The 22403-nt window shown below is 44.1% G+C and overlaps 2 protein-coding genes across 3 annotated transcripts; one reads left to right on the top strand and one right to left on the bottom strand.

Annotated features, from left to right (window-relative positions):
* The first annotated feature begins 5860 nt into the window (after window positions 1–5860).
* Window positions 5861–8400, top strand: LOC118796237 (glyoxylate/hydroxypyruvate reductase B-like). The gene is made up of 5 exons (XM_036555035.1): window positions 5861–6233; window positions 6965–7136; window positions 7397–7575; window positions 8000–8096; window positions 8244–8400. The coding sequence occupies exons 1-5, from the start codon at window positions 5861–5863 to the stop codon at window positions 8398–8400; spliced, it is 978 nt and encodes a 325-aa protein (XP_036410928.1).
* Window positions 8401–11992: 3592 nt separating this feature from the next.
* ptpn2b (protein tyrosine phosphatase non-receptor type 2b) lies at window positions 11993–22389 on the bottom strand. 2 transcript variants are annotated; one of them, XM_036555467.1, is made up of 10 exons: window positions 22182–22389; window positions 20495–20585; window positions 20198–20298; window positions 18208–18306; window positions 17002–17139; window positions 16520–16729; window positions 15880–16041; window positions 14932–15134; window positions 14542–14643; window positions 11993–12136 (listed from the first exon to the last, which is right to left on the bottom strand). In XM_036555467.1, exons 1-10 carry the CDS (start codon window positions 22236–22238, stop codon window positions 12115–12117), a joined length of 1185 nt encoding a protein of 394 aa, XP_036411360.1. In that variant the 5' UTR covers window positions 22239–22389; the 3' UTR covers window positions 11993–12114. The 2 variants fall into 2 exon arrangements, with proteins under 2 accessions (XP_036411360.1, XP_036411359.1); XM_036555466.1 differs by lacking the exon at window positions 11993–12136 and adding an exon at window positions 13550–14090.
* Window positions 22390–22403: the final 14 nt, after the last annotated feature.

Below are 22403 nucleotides of genomic sequence, written 5' to 3'. Positions count from 1 at the left end.
GACACCACTTAGATTAGAGAATTAGCAAAGACACCTGCCTTATTTTCTGTCTAACACCCTCATGACAGATGTGCCAGATCTAAATATTCTGCTCTTGGGCTTTCTCTCATCAAACACTTTGCCACTGTTACAACGTTCGCCTTCCCGCCTGCAATGTTCTCTGCAAAAATCCTCTCTAACCGCAAACACAGTGTTTCACCTTGAACAATTAAAGTAAGTTTATTAACCCTAGGGAAGAGGAGGAGGTGGAAGTAAAAAAAAAAAAAGAAAGAGACGGCAGTAGTTTTATGCTGTGTGAGTCGGTGAAAAGGAGTTATCAATTACAGAGCACTTGAAATGACCCTCCGTTCAGACGGCCTTCGAAGACAAACGCATCGTGTTTAGCTCACACCCGGTTATTTTCCACTGCGTCCCTTCGTTTCGCCGCGACATTGTTCCATAATCCATTGCTTTCTTTTATTTTCTGCCAAGGCTGTGCGATGAAGGACATTTTCAGTTTGTGGGTTGGGGAGTGGGGAGAGAAGGCTTTATGTCCGAGGAACAAAGAGGAGAAGAGGACAAGGAAGGCAAACAAGGAATCAAGGCAAACAACAAGGTCGGCCAACCCCCCTTTTGTGCCCGAATTCAATTACTGTACCTGAGTGTGATTGGGCATGGGGAGATCTGCCAGGGCTGAAAATGGCACAGCGTCGATCTCGGCTCCCGCGAACCTGTTTGGTGGGCCTGAGCCGGCGAGCCGAGAGCTAAGACTCACTGCCTGCTTCTCACATCAGAACATCTCCACCGATGCTGAAGCAGCCTGTTGCTGCAGGGAGAAAGTGCAGCACCACATTCTCTGCATTGTATAAATGTATAACGCTTGTCTCTGCTTAAAAGGATTAATCCTTACAAAATCGATCCTTTTATTTTGGGAAATCACAGCATTTTATTTAAGAACGTTTATGTATTTATTTATTTTCCTAACAGAAGATAAACAATACAGTACCTTACACTACAGTACCTGGTCCATTTACATGGAAATTCACTTTGTGGGGTCAGAAGAATAACAGCAAAACAGAAATAGTCAACATTTACACAATACACATACACAATGAACATTTATATCAGACTAAACACAGCATTTCACACTACATTTGCACCTTACAGGGTACTGTCTCTCCCCTTGTGTTGACCCCAGCATCATCTTGAGGATCCATGAATCCATGACCCACAAGGTGATGCTGGGATCAACCTTGAGTTTGTCATAGAGGAGGTGTGGCTTCCTACAGTTAAAGGTATCAGAGAAGTCCAAGAGGAGGGTGTGCACATATGAATGTGGCCTCTTCAGATGTGTGTATGTACCATGCAACACAGTCTACACTGCATCCTCCACTGAGTGATACTGTTGGTATGCAAACTGCGTTTGATCAAGGACTCCATACCACCTGAAATTTAAAAAATCAAAATGGCTTCTCCTTCTCAGTAAATTTTAAAAATATTTTTTGTAGATTTTTAACATGTTGTTTTTCAAGACATACCACAGAAAGCTCTACAAAATAATTTGTTGACCAGCCAGACTCTTGACAGCACATCCGGTGACAACCAGGCTGTAACTGGTAAACTGGCTGTGTCATAACTGGAACGTGGGCTTGTTGTCGGTACAGTAAGCCTGTTACGACAAGGTATTTATACTCATCATTGGAAACAAATGCACAATGTGCTGCTAATAGAGTTAGGAGGTGTTGCCCCTGAAGACGTAACAGTAACTACATGATGAATTAAAGCTATCAGGCTGCATGCCAAGCTACCTGACTAGTAGCTCTGCTCTGCTGAGAAATGTTGAAACATTCTCCACTGGAATAACACACACTGTCGTGAAGGCTTCCTGCAGAAATACAGATATGTAGTTTGCAAACCAAAGTACAAGAAAATGTATTGTAACAATTCTTTTGACTGTAAGACAGAGGACTGGTTCTTTCTAATGACCAAACAAAGGTTTAACTGGTAAACATTTGTGCAGGCACATTGGAGGAGCCTGCCTGTAGCCTGAGGGGCTCCCACTCCCAGCACCATATGGAAGCTGTCGCATGTTCCCGGTTTACAAGAACCCAGTGTATACTGGCATGAAAGTATTACTTACCTTCAGATTACTTATTTACAAGCAAACCCTTGTGAGCCATGACTGTTGCGTCACTGTATGAGGCAAACCCTGTTAATTTGTTATTTTTCCAGCTGATTCTGACTCGGCTCCATTTCACACAGTGGTTCCTAAACCAAAGATGAACGTCCACATTGCAATTTCCTCATGTGAACTGCGCAAACTTTGATGCTGACAAGACTGCAAACAAGTGTTAAACCCTGTCTTTGAAGTGTCACCGCCTTGAAGCTTATAGCCAAAATGGGCAGACAATATCTTTTGTTTGAGCTTGATATTATGTTGTTCTACTGGTTGGATCAACATGGTTTTCACCCCAGTTCATGCAATATTTATGGTTCCTGTACTGCGGCATGAACAGGTGGAAATATCAGTGTGAGGCTTACACTCCAAACAAGATGGTTTGTGCTTTTATGACAGGTTTTTTTCCTAAACTCTTTTGTTCTACGTACGGGGACTTACATGAAAAAGGGAGATGGGGGAGATCTGAGAAGCTGATTGGGTGAGATTCAGGGGTGGTGCGGTTGCTCTGACAACCCACTGAAGCGATGGCATCCGTGGAAATTTGCCAAAGGGGCTCTTTTGATTGGTCCTTGAACCCTTTTGTTGTGCACTCTGCTGGGCTTTTGCTGGAGGCCTGACATCTAAATATTCACCATGGGAAGGGGGGGGGGCTCACACCATACAGGAATGCAGAGCACGCCTTTAGCTGGCTCTTTCATCAAAGCTTTGGTAAGGAGTTTCTACACAAAATCATAGCAAGCTTGTGAATTAATAAGAATAATAATATAATAATAATGAAATTAGAAGTATGAAATAGTGCCGTGCAGACCAGTTGTAGTTGTATAATGTATACTCCAAGGCAGTTTGTTAGTAAAACTGAGTTCTCGAGAGCCAGAAGGGAATTGTTGGCACTATCTACAGCCAAAAAGAAGCCAACCTGAACTGGCCCAAACACAAGAAAATACAAAAGAGTATGCGGGAACATACACAAAAACGTACACCCAAACATATTTATTCATTATAATCATGTGACAGGTCTTAATTAAAGGAAGTGATAATATGTTTGTAGCATGTATCTTTGCTCTGATGTCGTAACTTTAACAGGATAGGTGTATGCAAACCTACCCCTTTTCTGAATATGGCCTTATTGGTCAGATTAGCCCTTGCTGGGAAGAAAACACTGTTCAGTGATGTTATCATATCAGACACCTGCTGTATATGATTCACTTTGAAATATATTTTTCATTTATATGTGCACATGTGCTGCAGTCATGGGTGTTGCCTAAAGGTACAGCAGCAGTGCCCCTCTGGTCCAGATCCCTAGCCACTGCACTGAACACCCATTTCATTCAACTGTGATGTGTTGAAGGTGTTTCTTCCACATCTTGTCTTTTTCTGGCAACATTTACAAACATTTACAAACATTTACAAACGTATGTAGGACTGATGGATGGATAAATAAAACAAATATCCATATGCATGTGATAGCTTAATAAATGAATTGCCTTCAGCTGCAAACATATGGGTCTTGTGTGAAAACAATGTATTTGTGAGTTATTGATAAGCACAAGCATATATTAGTTTGACTGTTGGCAAAGAAACAGGTGTGGAATCCTGATGATTTGTCTTTGAACATTGTGGTTTCCACCAAGAAATTAATTGAATTGAGGTCTATGAATACAGCCCCATTAACAACCTCATGCATCTGGTGAGAAACACTGCAAGACACATACCAAACCATGCACTAACACTGAATCAGGGCAGAGCAGCAGGCCGTTAGTGATGTACAGTAGGTGGGAAACCACCAGTGTGACTGGCCCTTTAAGAGTGCTTGGCATGACACAGGGGCTGCCGGGGTGGGGGGGTAGGTCCCACCAGGATCTCCCCGCCTTCCTCTGCGACCCCTGCTCGGCGGGCAGGCCGCGGGCGGCCATGCGTGACGGGTCCCAGACTCGCGGCGCCCAAGCTGAGGCCATCGGTTAGCCGCTGCACCCGGATCCCTAGGAGGTAAGACCTCTCCCCCGGACGGGAACCCCCCCTAAATCCGAGTGCCGTGTTAATTGCCGTAGTCTTTGCATGTGTAATTAGCAGCGCCGGTTGCGCCCTCGGGTGCACATATCCTTACAGCAAATGCTTTTACTTGGAGCTGTTCAGCTCTCCGATTCTCTGCGAGCTCAGCGCTCTCCACGCACACTGCAGCCATCCAGACTGGGCAAATCTCTCACGCTTCTCAACTTTTGCTCAGGAACTCAACTGCCTGAGGCCAAACTGTGCCAAGCGCCAGAGGTCTACGCACTTGGCATGCTGAAGCTTGGAAGTCTTGGACAACGGCTTCGTCCAGTTTCACACAAACCGAGACATATCTTATCAAGACTAGGAAGCACACAGGTACACCCGTGGTACAAATCAAAATTTAAAAGCAGCGTAAAAACATACTGAAAACATAAGAAATAGAAATTTTAGTCTCGTAATGTCTAGTGTCCTGGGATCTTTACAGGGAAAGGTTAATTTGTAATCTGCAAGTTGTGTTTTACATGAACTATGTAGGAGTTCTTGCATACTGCTTTCTGTAGGAGCAAAGCTACTACTGCTGACGGAGCTGCAGTTACAACCCCAAAATCAGAAAAAGTTGGGACGGTATGTTGAATTAAAATTAAAACTGAAAACAGTGGTTTGTAAATTATCTTTGACCTGTATTACATTGAAAACAATACAAAAGCATTTTATTTGATGTTTTACCTTATGAATTTTATTGTTTTTTCAAAACAAACACATTTCAATTTTGATTCTTGCAACTTCTTTCAGAAGAAGTTGGGACAGTAAAGCATTTACCACTTTGTAATGTTGCCATTCCTTTTCACAACACTTAAAATACGTTTAGGGACTGAAGACACCAAGTGATGAAGCGTTTCAGGTGTAATTTTGTCCCATTATTCCTGCAAACAAGTCTTAAAATGTGCAACAGTAAGGGGTCATCGTTTCAAAATGTGCCACACATTCTCTATTGGGGACAGGTCGGGAATGCAGACAGGCCAGTCCAGCACCCGCACCCTCTTCTTCTGCAGCCATGCCTTTGTAATGTGTGCAAAATGTGGTTTTGCATTGTCTTGTTGAAATATGCATGGGTGTCCCTGGAAAAGACGTCGTCTTGAAGGCAGCATATGTTGCTCCAAAATCTCTGTGTACTTTTCGGCATTAATGGCGCCATCACAGAAGTGTAAGTTACCTTTGCCAAGGGCACTGACACAACCCCATACCATGACAGATTTTACAAATGAAATGAAGTTGACCAGACAAAACATGAAATATCTTGTGTTCATACTGTCTGCAATGAAATACAAGTCAAAGTTAGAATTTAGAAATCACTGCTTTCTTTTTTTATTTGCATTTTTCATAGCGTCTCAATTTTTTCTGAGCTGGGTTTGTACATACATCTCTGAGCGCTACACACAGCACAAACAGAATGTGTATTTGGTAAAGCTTGGTGACACTATGTAAAATAAAACCTTTGCATCATATAAATCCTTGATAGATGGATAGATTTTCATCCTGTGACTGCAACAGAACATGATATATGTTTTAGTGAGATCACCTCATTAGGCCCCTGACAGGACCCAATCAACCTGATCCTTTAGTGGTCCAGCTTTGGCGAACACAGAAATTGCGCACTAGATTTTCACAGTCATTCTTGAGCGAATGGGCTTTGCTCCCTATCTCCAGGCCATGGAGAAGCCATGGGCGCTGATTTCCGAGGTGGGGGGAGACAACGGCTACCTGGAGGAGCTGGCGGCCATCGTGAAAGAGCGCTTCCGGACCGTGTGCCACCGGGAGCTGCTGCAGAACCGCGAGCTGTACGCTGATAAAATCCAGGCCCTGTTCATCTGGAAGTACTGCCCTGCCCCTGAGCCCACCCTCCTCAGGTCCCTGCCCGCCCTCAAGGTCATCGCCAGTGGAGGTGTCGGGACGGACCACCTGGACCTGCCCCTGATCGCCAGCCTCGGGGTGAAGGTGGCCAACACCCCCTGTGTGGTCAGCGATGCCACCGCCGACATCGCCATGGCGCTGCTCCTGGCCTCCGCGCGCAAGATAGTGGAAGGTGGGGCCGTAGCCGGCTGTGCCTTGACCAATGAGACCGCATGTTGGCATCACGTCATTACGTTGTTCTGTTGCTAGGGAACGCCTTCATCCAGGGCAGCTTACATTGCTTACATTTCTACACATTATCAATTTACACAGCTGAATATGTTCTGACACAATTCAGGTTAAGCAGCTTGCTTCGGGATACAACAGCAGTGCCACACCTGGGAGTCAAGCTGGCAACTTTTAGATTATAAATTACAAGTGCAGCTCCTCAACCTCTATATCACACCTCCGGTCTTGTAGCTTCTATTTACTCTCTCTCATTCAGCTGTTTGCCCCCTCTGACCTCTCCTTTGTTTAGTGTTGTTTTATCATCATTTTCAGAACTTTCTTTGCGCAAGAGCTGCTATATCACTGTGGGAAGAACAGGGTTTGGATTAAGAGAGGCCTCCGGCAAGAAGCTTTGCTTAGACAGCGTGGCATGCCAACAGCCTGCGAGATATGCCTCCCCCAACACACACACAGACACACACAGACACACACACATCACATTAGCATTCCTTCTGTGAAACAGGAGGATACAGAAAAATAAATATATAAAAAGCTAAAATTCCTACCATTGACCTTTAAAGCACTCACGGTCCAGACTGACTTAACCAAAACACAGTCGCCGTCTTTCTTTTAAAATGTCACACAGTACAATCCTTCTCCAAGCGTCGACACGTACCTCCCCTTTCCCCGTCACAGGTCACAAGATCGCCGTCGCGCCAGAGACCACTCGCATACCGCAGAGCCTGATGGGGTCAGAGGTCACGGGCGCCACTCTTGGCATCATCGGAATGGGTGAAATCGGATACAAGGTTGCCCAGAGGAGCCGGGGGTTCGACATGCAGGTGCTGTATCACAACAGAACCAGGAGGTACGACACTGGCCTTAACCTTGTGCCACACCTGCCCAGCAATGTGAGGTTATTACCACTTAATGATTACCATCAAATGCAGGAATCAAATCAACAGCTAGCAGCTGCTGTTTGCAGAAGGCTGTGGTAGGAAGCCAACCCACCGCCTTTGGGTCAGGGTGCGAACTGTGATGTCACACCTCTACGGTGTGTGTGGCGCTTGCTGTGAAGTGAAGCCGCTCCACCTGTTTTAGCATCTGAGCTGCACCGTGTTGGCTCAGGTCCACCGAGGATGAGCAGGCCGTGGGAGCCCATTACTGCGAGCGGCTGGAGGAACTTCTCCGGCGGTCGGACTTCGTCCTGCTGTCGGTCACCCTGACCGCTCGCACCCGCGGACTCATCGGCCGCAGGGAGCTGGGGCTCATGAAGCCCACCGCCACGCTGATCAACATCAGCAGAGGTGCGCCATGTTTGGGGGACAGTCACTAGTGCCATGAGATAATTAACAAAGGAAGGGCTTCTTCAGGGTAATGTTGAAAAAATTGCCATGTCTCCAAAAGTAAGGGACACATTCGACTGTACAGTAATAATGTTTATGATTCATAAGGATTTTGGCAAGTGGAATTATACATGAGAGCATGGGTATATTTTTAGGCAGAAACAGTGCAAAATTGTAAGTTTTAATGTTTTTGAGTAGATTGGAAATGTATTGCTATAATGCAGACAGATAACAGTTTCACACAGCCAGTAATGTGTGGGAGAATTAGTTTGTTTTATTTTAGCATTTTTCGAATTTTTCAAGGGACAGCGTCTCGACGAAAAGCAAGCATTCATCCAAAAACACTGCCCCGACAGTTTCACTGATGTCACTGCTGGTTGTGTAGGTCTGGTTGTGGATCAGGATGCCCTGGTCGAGGCCCTCCAAAACAAGACAATCCATGCAGCAGCCCTGGATGTGACCTACCCCGAACCCCTGCCGAGGTCCGTGCCCCCCTCCCTGCACCGGGCTCCTCTCTGTGGGAGTCTCACAGAGATGCCAACCAACCAGTTCTTTAAATGACAGCTGCCAGTTTCTCTGACTGACTCACCATCGGCCTCCTCTTCTCTCTCTCCACTGCGCCCCCCCAGGGACCACCCTCTCCTTAGCCTCCCCAACGTGCTCATCACTCCCCACATCGGGATCAACACGCACCAGACTGCGCGGAACATGGTGCAAAGGATGGTGGGAAACGCGGTGGCCGCCCTCAATGGTCTGCCCATACCAGATGAAGTAAAGCCCAAATGAAGAACAGGTGCTATGAGTAGGTCACCACACTGTATTTGTACTGTAAGGTACTGTTACTGTAAGTGTTTTCAGTTGAAATAAAAGAAACTATGCTGAGATACTTTGTCACTGAGCTGATGTGTAAATACATGCTATGGACCAAATTCAATGCAATTGTGAAGAACTTTGACCTTACCTTGAAGTAACAAACATTTTACATTTTTGGGAAGTTTTCAGGAATAAGCAATGTCACAAACAAACCCAAAAATAACACCACACAAATTTATAAATTTATTTAAAAGTATTTGGAATACAGAAATGCAAATAGACCATTCAGTCCATGCACATTTGTTTGTAATTTAAAGTGAATTAATCACTGTGTCAGGTTTGGTCCTTAAGAATCACCATGTTAATAACAAAGTGTGTCAAATTATTCAATGCATTTATAACTGTGTCTGTGTGAGGTACTATCTCGTGTTTGTGTGAAATCTAATTTCCCTGCTCTGCTCACATCACTTAACACAAAATAACACCTGCAGTTTAACATTACTGTTCCTTTTAAATAGCATAAATACTTCTGTCATATCACTCTTCAGCAACCTGTTACATTGATTATGTTCCTGAGGTCCATGTTCATAACTAAGTTCTTTCAAACATGGAAATAATCTTTAAAAATAGTTGCTCCTGACATTTTCTACAGCTTTTCCATTTTTGTGGTATGATGTGTCCTTTCTATGGTGACAAAAGCAGGGAGGCTTCATTGTAAATAGTTAAATGATATATCAGTGCAGACAGAAATGAGTTTGTACTTTTCCGTTCTTTTCCAGACTGCTTCTTTGGCAGTCAGATTTCCCACTCTCTCATAGAGCTACAGGTAACACCATAAGCTCTCATTTAAGCATTTAAGAAGTATGTAACTGTCACATTTCTCAGTTTATGTGACAAGGCAGTAGAAGATCTTGAAATCTACCTGTACGGATTTGCCTTTGATATTGTGGTTACTTTGAATAGCTTTCATTTGCTATATGCCATTGTCTGACAGTTTTGTCAGCTGTTGTTGGTTGAGCTCAAACTTGATTCTCTTCGTGAGAATTTGACTCATGGAGGATGTCAGCTTAGATAAACACTCGGTTTCCCCCCCGTGTCCATGCTGGATAGCGCTTGAGCCTTGTTACCACATTACTTTCCAGAACAAAACCTCTTCATTGTTCGCCAGCACTATTAGGTCCTGCTGTGACATGTTTGAATTGAATCGTAGACCTAAAATTACAATAGCACCACTGACAGTCACCGATTCAGGGAAACGTCCCATCAGAGAAGCTGAGGAGCAAAAGCACTGTCAGCAGCTTCCTGTATTCCCGAGAATGGGATGATCTGAAATACCAAACAAAGGCACGCAAAATACAATTTCCAGTGCATGATTAGGCAAGGCCGCTGCCTGGAAGGAAAAAGAGGAACACGCATGAAGTCAAGTATATTGTGCAGATACGTTCACAATGTTGAAGAATGTGTCAGTGTGGGAAATAACATGACAAATCAACAAACTAAACAAAACCTAAAATGGGAATCTTTCAGCCCGTGCCATTGCAATTGACTTGATATACTAGTTCTGTTAAACCCAAGCATTGTGAGACGGCCAAAAGCAGCTGAATGTCAGGTTGGAATCTCACCAGCGCCTCTGGTCATCCACTAGATGCCAAAATTTAGAACACAACTTGCGTCCTTATATGGGTAGCCTTTTGTACCGGCCAGGTGGAAAGGTGGAAGCTGAGCACTTTGGCATGCAGCATTTAGTTTGATACTACAGGTGGAGCTGAGGACCACAACCTGAACTTCTGCCACATATGTAGTATTAAACTTATCATGCCTCTATACCTGTATGTAGATGCATGGTCTACAAAGGTATATAGGTAATAAAAAGACAGTAAAAACGATTAGTTATCAGCTTGGTTTTTTGTTTTATGAATCTGCTGCAGAGACTACAGAGACATCTTTGACTGACCCAGTGTGAAGGCATTGTAAATGACACCAGAGATGAATTCCAGGTTTCATGCGGGTCTGAACAGAAAGTCCCATTGTGCTTCGGTAGGACACTTTTTGGCCACCTTTACAGCTCTCCGGTCAGCAGTCCTGTTCACGTAGTTTTGTCACCGAGCTGCCAAAACCACCTTTTCTTGTACAGAGTTCTTTAAAAGGTCAGAGGAGGAACACCACAGTGAAGATGTATTGGATTAAAAGTCTGGCAAAGTGGCCATTGACAAATCAGTCCTTGAACAGCATGTCCAATTTTGTTATTTGCTGTGAGCCTACAATGGGTTGTATTCAGTGCTGTCATACTCTGATCACAATTATGCAAAAGTACACGGCGGAAGCTAAATGTTTTTGAATGAAGCCACAGAGGGCCGTAGTGACGCGCATGGATTAAGGAGTGGACAGGACACCTGAAAGCTGCAGGCTGGGATCCTTGGTAGCGCACTGGTGTTGTATACTTGAAAGGTACTTTACCTCAATAGCTACAGGAAACACACAGCTATATAGTGGGGTAACATCTAGGGGTGTAACCATTGACATAAAAGCAACAATACAGCTGTATCGGTGAGAGAATTAAGCCATACTGTTGATTTTTTATTTATTTTTATTCATATTAAGGTAGAAATTTGGATGAATCTAGAGTGCAAGTGCTTGTAGCAATCATACCTTCCACAATTATTAATGCACTTGGCTCTCTTTGAACAGTGTTATTTTAATGCCATATAAGGAACTAATGTGGTGGTACTCAACAAGCATTGAATAATTTAAAGATTATATGTTGGATCATATTGTATTGAACTGTATTGTATCAAATTGCTCAGAATTCAGTTTGATATGATGCTTATAGATATTCCAATATGTTTTATCATTGCTTAGGTATCGATACTATCTTGAATCACTGTTAAGCCAGGAGTTTACACCCCTCATAATATCTAAAAAGGGAAGCAATGTTAGTCTCCACATGTAAGACCATCACTAAGCCAATTAATAAAATGTTACCAACTTTTATTATTTGATTATACTCTTGGGTAAGAAGGTTTAAGACTTCAGTTCAGTTACACGACAATCTGCATACATCCATGACAAGATACTTTTTTTTTTTAAACCAAATACAAACAGCTCTTTTGTCCATTTTTGTACAATCAAAAATACTTTTTGGACACATTTTAAAAATGTCTGTACACTATCGAACCACCATCGACATCTAACAAGCATCTTATGTTTAATATTTCCGAGTGGGGTTGTGATTCATTAACACAAGGTAGGAAATTTCAAGTAATTTCTTATAAAAAATAGAGAACATTTCTTTCTGCCATCGAAAAAGATTCAAAAAATATACGTATGAACAGCCTTACAAATTGGCAATGATAGACCTACAGCAGTTCCTTCTGCCTTTTCAATGGATGCAAGCAAAAGAGGAGGAAAAAAAAAAACGACCAACCAACCAAACCAAACTGACACTGCAATATCCATAACTACTCCATGAGCAGAAGTCCCATGCTGGTGTTTTTATTAAAAAAAGTTCTTCATCCATAGAATGTCGAAGTTTACGTTGTAAACAGTTAAGGGGTGCGGAGGGGAGAGGCGGAGGGGGTACCGAGTTGGGGGGGGGTCGGGGGGTGAGATTTGGGGTCGGGCTGGAGATCCCTGCCGATGTCCATTCACTGCCCTGACATGACTCAGCGATTTGGAGCGTCTGTAGCATTAGGAGTCGGTCGTTCTCACCCTGCCAGGGACACACACAGGAGCACAAACACAAAGACAGAGACATCAGGAACAGTGTTTTCGGCTGAGGCCTCCCCCCCTCCCCAACAGGCACCACACCAGAGCAAGGCCATTCCAACGGTCCGAGGCAAACCGAGGAAGCGCCGTGTCAGTACAGCTTGGGGTGTTTTACTGTTGTGCGGTTTCCAAAAGCGGTCAGAAGGTCAGGGTTAGCACCTCCCTAGCCGGTCAGGGTTAGTGCCCGGAGAAGTGGGGGTACTCCTGTATCAATGTCACTTTTCTGTCTGCCTCCTAATTTCACACATTTAATACTAAATTTGAGTTCACTACTACCAGAGGTGGACACCCTGGCTTCAGAAAGTTAAAGTCCTGCCACGCATTTGTGGCACCCATGCACTACACCAGCTGAATTTAATTACCACAACTCTTCAGCCAGGTAGAGAAGCTAATTAGTGAAATCACCTTGTTTAGTGCATGGGTGGAACAAATACGTGGCAGGACTTTTACTTTCTGAAGCCGGGGGGTCCACCTCTGACTACTACTGACTTCACCTCGCTAGGACAGGTGTTTTGGAAAGCAGTGTCTGGGTCCTTCTCTGGAGTATGTCTAAAATATTCCAGGCTCATTAAGACGACACCTGAGGTTTCAGCTTCGGCTGAAAGTCGCACGATCCCTGGCAAGCATGACGGGGCTGGAAACTATTCCGAAGAAAAAGGACCGAGAAGCAGTTCAGCAGTTCAACCCCGCCGAACATTTCAATTTCCTGGAGCCCTGAATGTAGCAACTGTTTTTTTTCCCCCATCATATGAGGGTTCAACAATGACAAGTATGCTGGATTTCAGAAAATCGTTTCCCCCAGGCATTTGTGATCTTGACCTGATGGTGCAGCAAGGAAAGCGTTCCGAGTTTAGTTGCTGGGCTTAATTTGATCTTTAATTTGACCAAAGCGTAATTCCACCACAAAAAGGCAGCCACAGCAATGTCTGTTTCAGAGGCACGAGAGGTAAGAGACAGCCACGGCAATCATTTCTAACAATTCACAGTACCTCAGAAAAACAAATAAATCACAAGCTTGACAAACAGTAAATTGTGAGGTAGGGGCAAATATTATGTCCACGCAAGTCCAATTAAGCGCTTAAACAAGACCATGCCATTGTTGTGTAAAACCCAAACGCAAAAACACACAGTCACACAGCAGCCAGTGTGGCTCCACCAATTAAGCCAACACGGGGGAAAAAAAGACACACATTAGGGTACTACTGAGTGACAATCACTCACTGTCAATCACTTCAGTGTCTACTCTGGACAGACAAGTGACCAACTGTTATATTGTGGAACAAAACATCAAGCACAGCTAGGACTACAATGGCTGAGGAGGCCTTGGCTACTTCATTACCATTTGGCACTGGAAAACTGGGATAAGTGCATCATGGGATACCATGGTAATGAGATCATAGCTGGGATGATTCTATAGGATGAGCACTGTGCTCTTACAGATATTGAGTCCGAGATACCTCAAAGAGCAATGGAAACTTACGTATCTTCATTGCCGGCTGTTTGTCGAGTGTTTTGGAATAATACAAACAGATGACTCATACAAGCTTTGAGAGCAGCGGTGAGTAAGCTGTGACGATGGTAAGAGGATTCTGTGAAAGACGTTCCTCCCCGTAAATAATACTGAAATCTGACCTGAGTGCGCACGCGTACACAAACACATACACACACACACCATGCTTGAGCGCTCTGTATTCCACCAAGAAGCAAACATCACACCGGCTTTTCACACACATACGAACTGTCTGGGCGACGTACGAGTAGGGGGGGCTCGGTAACGCCGTTAGCGCGTTCCTCGTTTAAATCTTCATGGTGCCGCTGCCGCAGTGGGGACTCTGTCTGCTACAGCGCCCCCCACTGGACAGCTCTCTGTGTGTCACGTACAGCAAATGCAGCGCACGCTGTTTGGGAGAACAAGAGAGGGGCGTCAGGAACCTCATCCTTCTGGAGCGGGAAGATTTGGAGTGAGGGAAGGCGGGGAGCTTGGAGAAAGCTCCCCCTTCCTATCGCCTGAACGGCGAGACACAGTGATTGGTCCGGATCAGAACCGGGCCTAGCTCTGGCGCTGCACACGGCAAGCTTTGGACACATGGTCGCCCGCTCAGAGCCATGTAGCGGAAACATGTCCAAGCAGCTTCACGTTCGCCTACACTCCTCCCGTACAGAGCTACACGCTGTCTGATAACGCACCGGTGACAGGAAGACAATGGAGTTCTGCTTAAGCAGAAACACGCAAGCCAGATTCCCCAGAGTGTCCTGCGGAGCGTCACTGCGGTGCGTTTCAACGCGTTTCCATCAGAGGAAATGGCTGTGGTTACTGAAAGGACAACAGGTGTCCGCAACAGCAGCTACCTTTTCCTCTTCTTTTCTGTCTCGTTCATCCTCGGCTTCACCTGTGGCCCCTTCTGCGCAGGTGTGCTGGCCACCTTCTCCTCTCGGTGCCGCTTGCGAACGCTGTGAGAAACAATGGGGTCACATCAGTTCAGTTCTGCCACTGATACTTTAACAGACACGAGGCCAGGAAAGTCCCGGGAAAGTCAGAACAGGACACTGTTAATCACACAAGTGACAGTTATCTTTGCCACTCAGATTCCTTGCATTCCTGTGTATTCCTCCTAGTCTAGATCTCCTGTGCTTATTCCCCCTAGTTCATGTGTGCTGTGCTTATTTCCCCCAGTCTGTGTGCTGTGCTTATTTCCCTTAGATTGAGGTGTGCTGTGCTTAAAGGTCTGCTATACTTACTTCCCCGTGTTCCCATCCAGGTCCTGCTCTCTACAGGACACGTCTTTCCCAGCGATCCTGCCCACCTCGGGCTCGCCCACCTCGTCCGGGCGTGACAGCCTGCTCCCGTTGAACTTGTCGGTGGGCCGTTTGAGCGGCTGAGGGGGCGGGGGGGAGTCTGACACAGGCTCCTGGTCCTCTTTGGATAGCTCCCGCCACTGCTTCTGCAGAGAGACGCCACGCACCCGCGCAGTTAGCGGAGCAGCCTTCTCACTAACACAGCCACACGCATGCCTACTGCGGGCACACAGGTGGAGCGCTTAACGCCCCCTACCTCACCATCCCCTATCTCACAGTTTTTCATAACCTACACTGGTGTGCCCTGCACAAAAATCCCACTCAGCATCTTATTTCTGGACAAAGATGAGCCACTCAAGATTTTAACCATCACATCACATTCGTTTAGCAGATGCTCTTATCCAGAGTGATTTCCAGCACAAAAGAACAGAACTGTACCCATTCAAGTTGAATGAGCAACAGTGTCAGACCAGCGAGTGTGAGCATAACACCAACCACGCAACACTAACCATGCAAACTGTTCTTACAGGTAACACTGCCAGCAGCTGAAGATTTGCGCAGGTGGTTTAAAATCTACTCCCCTCAGCTTTCCTGCTTGCTAGGCACTGGCAGTGTAACTGCTATATGCCCCCTATCCCCCAGACAAAAGCACACTCAACACCGGCTCAATGACAAGAACAGCTCATTATGTTAGTCTTCTGCTAAAATATCGTAAGATCAGCTCTCAGTTGAGCATCTACTTATGCAAGACAACAACAAATACATTTTAACACATCAGGCACTGAAGCTAGTAAGCTAATCATTTCAAACGCGTTCTGATATTTAGCTTGACTCACAGGATCTATAGAAAATGATTAAAAGGGCTTCCTCTCCCGATGCCCTGGGACGTACCTGCACTGACGGGTCGCCCATGATGTACTTGCTGCCCTCGATGATGGCCATGTAGGAGAAACGCAGCTGGTCGGGGGTCTGGATCAGCCCCATGCGGAACCTCCTCATGTCCAGCAGGATCTTCTTGATGTCCACAGACGAGGGGTCTTTCCTCTTGTCCAGCTACAGAAGGGAGAGGGTTTTTTTTTTTTTGTTTTTAATTTTCATTTATTTATTTTTTCTGAAATGGAGAAGGTGGAAAGTTAACAAGAATATCTACAGTGTGTTTATGTAAAGGAAGGAAGCAAAGTTTACACAGATCCTGAGGAGCTGATTCAAATTCACAAGTGTGTTTTTAATACAGCAATTTTATTTAGCCAGGTTTCTCCAATGCAAGACTATTTACTTTCAAATAAACATTTAGAAATATTCCAGCTTTGAGTACTCTAACAAAACAACTGGCAATGAGTACCAAACTACAACGCTCATTTATTTTGCTATTCAAAAGCTGCTAAGATTCAGTTGCTCTATAGTATCAGGTTCAAAGAGATACTTTTGCTCACAACCATCTGAAATCTTTCCAAAATTCCCCATTACAAAAGTTCCACTGATTTTTTCCTAAATTTTTAAACAAACGAGGGGCACGTGGTGCAACTCTTACCAGAACCAGACAGGTGTCCACCAATGAGAAAGTCCCTGATCGGCCAATCCCGGCGCTACAGTGCACTACTGCCGGCCCCTGGTCCGCCCCCAGACAGCCCGACTCTCGCACCTTGTATAGGAAGTTGAGGAAGGAGGCAGGGGATTCTGGGACCCCAAAGTCGGGCCACGTGGTGTAATGAAAGTGATAGATCTCTCTCGTCTCGCCCGTCTGGATACAAGGGTACAACACGGACACGAGAGAGAGAGAGTAAGACAACTTTCAGACATAGTGTTTGGAGCGAAAGCAAACAATCTAATAATCATCTGCATTTCGGCAGTTATATTCCTTTTCTATCCTTCCAAATTAGTAAGAACTGCACAACACACACCAACAACACCCTGACCCAAATGTACGTAATACTACTAAATATTCACACAAATGCCTGAATGATGAAAAATTGAAATCTACAATGCACGCCACTTAGAGAGAAAACCACTCACATTGGCATTTTGCAGCTTGAACACTCGTATCGTGTAGTAAGATTTAATGTCCTCTGAAACTAGTGTCACGACGAATCGTGTGTCCCTGAATGACATTTCGCACTCCTCCTGGGTGGGCCAGTACTGCGCGCACTTCTCCTGTGGGGAGAGATATGAGTGACCCCAGATGAACCGGGAATCCATGGCAACCACAAGCCGAAGTGGCTTTCTGCGCCGCCTCCAGCATCGACTCTATTTCAGCGCAAAGACGAAGGGTGAAAAACTTGGGGAAGCATTTGTTTGGATGTGACAGGCACCCGTTAGCCCTCCTGCTATGGGTTCTGATCCCTATCATTCATTAGACTTGAACAGCAATACATTTCATTCCCAGTTCAAGAACTGAATTGGAATTGAGTGATAAACAGGAAATGTGTTATTGACCAATCCCCACTACTAAAAGCCTGGGTGTCTGTCTCAAACAATTACAGAACCCCCCCACCCCACAAAGGAACACAGTTCTCAGACTATGAAATACATTAGGGATCAGCAACTCAAGGGCCCATCCTGCATTTTAAAAGTTCCACTAAGAGCTGAATTTGGTGCTGCTGGCCATGAAGTGGAAGAATCACAAGACTATTCATTACTGGATCATCTCCCGGGAGGAGGAGAATCTCATGACCGTTACATGAATCGCTGCACCATTTGATCCAGGGGTCAGTGATGCATGTACACAGTGAGAGATTATCTCAGAAAATTCCCAGGTGCACCGATTTCAGGTTCAGCACACAAAGCTCCAGTCTTCTCCTGTGTCTGTGACTGAATTCAAAACATAACCAATGACGGCTACTGCGTATGGCAAGGCACAAGTGCTTTAAACATACTTAAGTGAATCACTTGTGAATACCACTTCTCAGAGCCACTTAAACATTCTCTTCCCCTCACTATCTCACTGAACAGTTTAAAGTTCAGCTTTGTGAGACAACTACCTAACAAATAGTTTTCGTAAACAAAGAATTTTGCTCATCCCAATGAAGCTCAGGGTTTAAACCTGACCCGTAGCTGCTTTTATTTCTGTAAAGTGGCAGAATAGAATTTCATCTATCATATAAGACATCACAGTGATTACCATACAGTCTTGCTGGGTTGGTAAGTCTCCACTGTGATCAGTACCGAGTCAGCACCAGAACCACGTCAGGGTGAATGAACGGACGGCCACCTTGTACTCACCGATCCTTTCTCAATTATCCTGTTCAGCATTATGATGGCTCTGGTCTTCTGCTCCCATATCATCAGCCAGAAGTGTCCACAGGTATTTCTCAATGGGCCCTGAGGACATACGCAATTCACACAAATCAGCAACTTCACACGACGCTGAGCGCCATCTCTAGAAGAGGCTTTGGTCAGTCAATTTTTTTTTCCCTCGCAGAACACAGTAAGTCCATATTTAACTTGGAATACACAACACAATATTCTCCTGTAAACAGACAAATGATTAAATACAAAGTGCTTGATTGCCATCCCATCAAGGAAAACTGCTCTCTACAACACAGTGTAACCATGGTTCGGCCTTCTTACAACAGTGCGCAGTGTAAAACATGCCTCAAACCATGACCTCAGGCAGCAGACATCTGCAAAGCAATGTGGTTTGGTACGGCACTCCACCTCCACCCAGAAAACACATGATCTCCACAAAAGAATACTGTAAGCTTCCTGTCAGAAGTCCTCATTTTGCATACGCTGAGAACTGCATTTGTCTCAGAAACTGCATGCAAAACACATCTTTCCCCCCCCCCCTTCTTGACAAAAACACACAAAGGGAGCCAGTGACAGAGCCCTCTATCTGAAGAAGTTGTCCTGAAAGACTGTAATCATCATTTGAAAATGCCTTTATTGGCCCTTGTCTCCAATGGATGTATTAACTGCTGTGGCATGAATTGTATGGGTGGGGGGGAAATGACAAGGAGACATAAAAATCTGATCCATGAGACTAAGTGACGGTCCCACATGGCCAATCTCCGGCTTTCAGTAAAGCTGAAGTTTACTGGAATCAGTGCAAGAGATAGAATTCTAATCACAATTGCTTCCAGCTGCTTTCCTTTACGGTCATGAACTGGGAACAGTGAGCAGATATGCCTACTTAGAGAGAAACAAATCCACCAAAAAAAAAAAAAAAAACACAAACAACTGTGTGAATTAACAATCTCATTACATCATTATGTCTAACTGGGGGTACCCAGTACTTGGGTGACAAGCAACGCACACTTTGCATATTTTTGTTCCTACTGGGACCATCGTTAAAAAATACAAGCACTGCTGTCTTTGTTGGAGCCATTTAAATGATGTCACGGTGACCCAGTAAAAGTAAAAGTGAAAATTAATGTGCCATTTTCACACAGAGTTCATCTCCGAGGCTAACCACGCAGCAAATGTCATTTCATTGGTTGTTTTTAATGCCAAATTATGTTTCCACAACTTACTATAACAAGCCATATATCTGTTCATTTACATAGGATGTATTCAGACAAGCTTGCTGTTAATCTGCTAGCTGTTAAAGATGTGAGCAAGATAGATAATGTTAGCTGGAAAGCCAATTCATTGTAAAAGCTGTAAAAAAAAAAAAAAAACTAGTGTCAATAAATTGTGCCTAATATCATGGCTATCCAGATCAGCATACAGCACCCAGACCCTCTCTCTCTCAGAGAGCCAAGGTGTAGATGGATATATTTTATATTGGGACATGCCAGTCAGACCCAGAAAGTCTGACTCCATATGCTTGACAGTGTGAATGCCCCAATGAGAAGAAATAGCCTTTTGCCAAACTATAACACAATGGTGATCAGCTGAAAAAACATCAACTTTTTCCATTTTTTGAAAACAGTTACATTACATGACCTGAAAAAATATTGTGAATAAAACTGAATAAGACAGGTTAAAGACAGAGGGACTTTAAAATACAGGACAACTGCAGTGTATCTTGCTTTTCAAACGCTATGCCTGCTTTTCCAGTAAACCAAGGCAAAAGGGATGACTAACTGCACGTCTTATTAAGATTCAACCCATCTTCCAGCACTCTGCCCAGGGCATTTTTCAACCTTACACAACAACGTAGGTTGTGATCTCAAGACAGAGCTATAAGTTAATTGCTATTTATACTGACAATACATGTGTAGCAGACAAGTTGTCTGTGGAACCGGCACAACTGTGTAGCTGTTCTTACCTGAGTTAAAATGTAACTTCTCTGGGCTTCTTCCATTACGACCAAGCTTGCATTGATATAGTCATTTTCCGTGTTTACAAGTTTAACTCGACTGTGATCAACTACAACAGAGGAAACACACAAAATGAGGAGAAATGCACAAACCTTCTCATACAACTTTAAAACGCTTTGCAGTGCATATGATAAAATATGAATAGATAATAAAATAAAATATATTAATCATTGTATGCTGTGTAAACTTACAATTCCACTATGCATGGTAATAATGAACACGACGACGGGAGATCAGTAACTTACATGGGCTAACGTCTCTATATCTGTTCCGATTCCGATTCTCTGGATACTTCGCAACTTTATATGGGCAGTCGTGGGACTGATTACGAATTTCCTGGTGAAAAACAAAAATGTTTTTTTTTTTTTTACAAAAGTATTAATAAGGTTTATTGGTAGCTAATTTAAAAAACACACCAAGTCTGGCAAACATCAAAGTACAAACGTAGTAGGTACTGTAAACAGACTCTCAGATATTACGAGGCAGGTCTGATTAATTTGAGGCGGCCTACACAATTCTGCTTAGTTAGGCATACCGTCTGGCCACCTCTTGCAACGGTCAAGCAGCTGAACGTTTCTTCTGAAATGTTTTTTGATGTGGTGCTTAAAGCGCCTAACATTGGAGTTTGCAGTTGAACATGATGACCTGAGTGTATCCTTGATGATGCCTCTAAAGTTAGTCAGTTAATTCACTGCAGCACTGCAAGTTAAGTTCGCTACCTAGCCGGTTATCTGACGTTATAGATCATCATAGCTCAAGTCCTTAGCAAAAACGTTGCTCGGGTGTAAGTTAGCTACGTTACGTGGAAAAACAACTTAAAGAGCGAAAAATAAAGACATTTATGTTTAACACATGCAGGGAAATGCAGTATTAACCGCATGACGGCAGTGTCCACTGGTGTTGTCTTTGCATGCTTGATGTAACATTAGAAAAATCCTGTAAATAAATAGGATGGGCAAGTCTCGACAGGATTAGAAACTGCAAAAAAATATACACCTGGCTCAAACTGGTTGTGTGAGTTAACATAATAGGTAGCTTGATAGACAAAATACTTTTACTAGCACAAACAGTAGCCTGCAACTACGAATACGCCCGCCGTTTTCTCGGGAAGTTCAACTTCTCAGTAGCTGGCTATTTTACCAACATACTGCATGTTTCCGGGAAAGTCTTAGCTTAGCTAACGTTAGCTGTATGCTACAGTAAATACGGTGCTGTCACTCCACCACAGTTAAACCTTACTGTATTATCTTTCCAGCTTCCACAGAAAATAGAATAACGTTAGCTGGCCGATGAAAGTCAACAAAACTAAATGCTTGCTAGACTGCTGACAACTTATGGCTAATATCTGGGGTAACATTCAAACGTGCATTTATGTTGAAAACAGAAAAGTTGCCTCGGTTGCTAGCAACTTAGCTAACAACATACGCAGTCAACTTAGAAGTAGCTACCGTCAACGTTAACTAACGTTATCTATGAGACTAGTCCCATCTCTGAAATACATGACGTCTAAAATGATGGATATGGTAGTTAGCAAACTACATCATATTATTCACCTCTGGATATTTCTGCATTTTAAGTATGTTTAGCAAGCTAACGTTACATAGCTAGCTGGTGAAAATTAGTCATTTAACGGTTTACCAGCTATCATCTAGCTGGTAAACAATTTAGCTAAATCGGTCTGACGTACATAATAGTTCGCTAGCTTGTTAATGAGATACCTAACCTTAAACCTCTCCTATTCCTGGTAATTGACCGCCTGTGAATAGCGTGTCCTTTTTTAAAACCACGCAGGCGCTTTCGCCTTCAGCTCCGCTGCGCGTAACCGGTGCAGGCTGCGGCCCTGGAGCCTCGGCACAGAAAAGTAGAAGACATTCAAACATTTCCAACAAAAAAAAAAAATAAGATCATACACTGATAACAGTCACAACTTACTAGATACAGGTTCTGCCACCGGCCCTCTGAATCTATGTCCTCAAACTCCTGGTCCATTTTGTCCTGTGGATTGCTCCAGTCTTTACAAATATGTAGCTGCGCGTATTATTTACGGTTTCTCTCATCACACATCTTCCAGGACAGCCATTCGCCCGGAACACATCGAAATAAAATGCGCGTCCGCGAAGGCTGACATGAACACTGCGAGCAGTTTACGCGCAT

The sequence above is a fragment of the Megalops cyprinoides genome, chromosome 21 (genome assembly GCF_013368585.1).
Source record: "Megalops cyprinoides isolate fMegCyp1 chromosome 21, fMegCyp1.pri, whole genome shotgun sequence".
NCBI lineage: Eukaryota > Metazoa > Chordata > Actinopteri > Elopiformes > Megalopidae > Megalops > Megalops cyprinoides.
The sequence above is the reverse complement of the archived record's forward strand: the minus strand, read 5'-3'. Positions and strand labels throughout refer to the sequence as shown.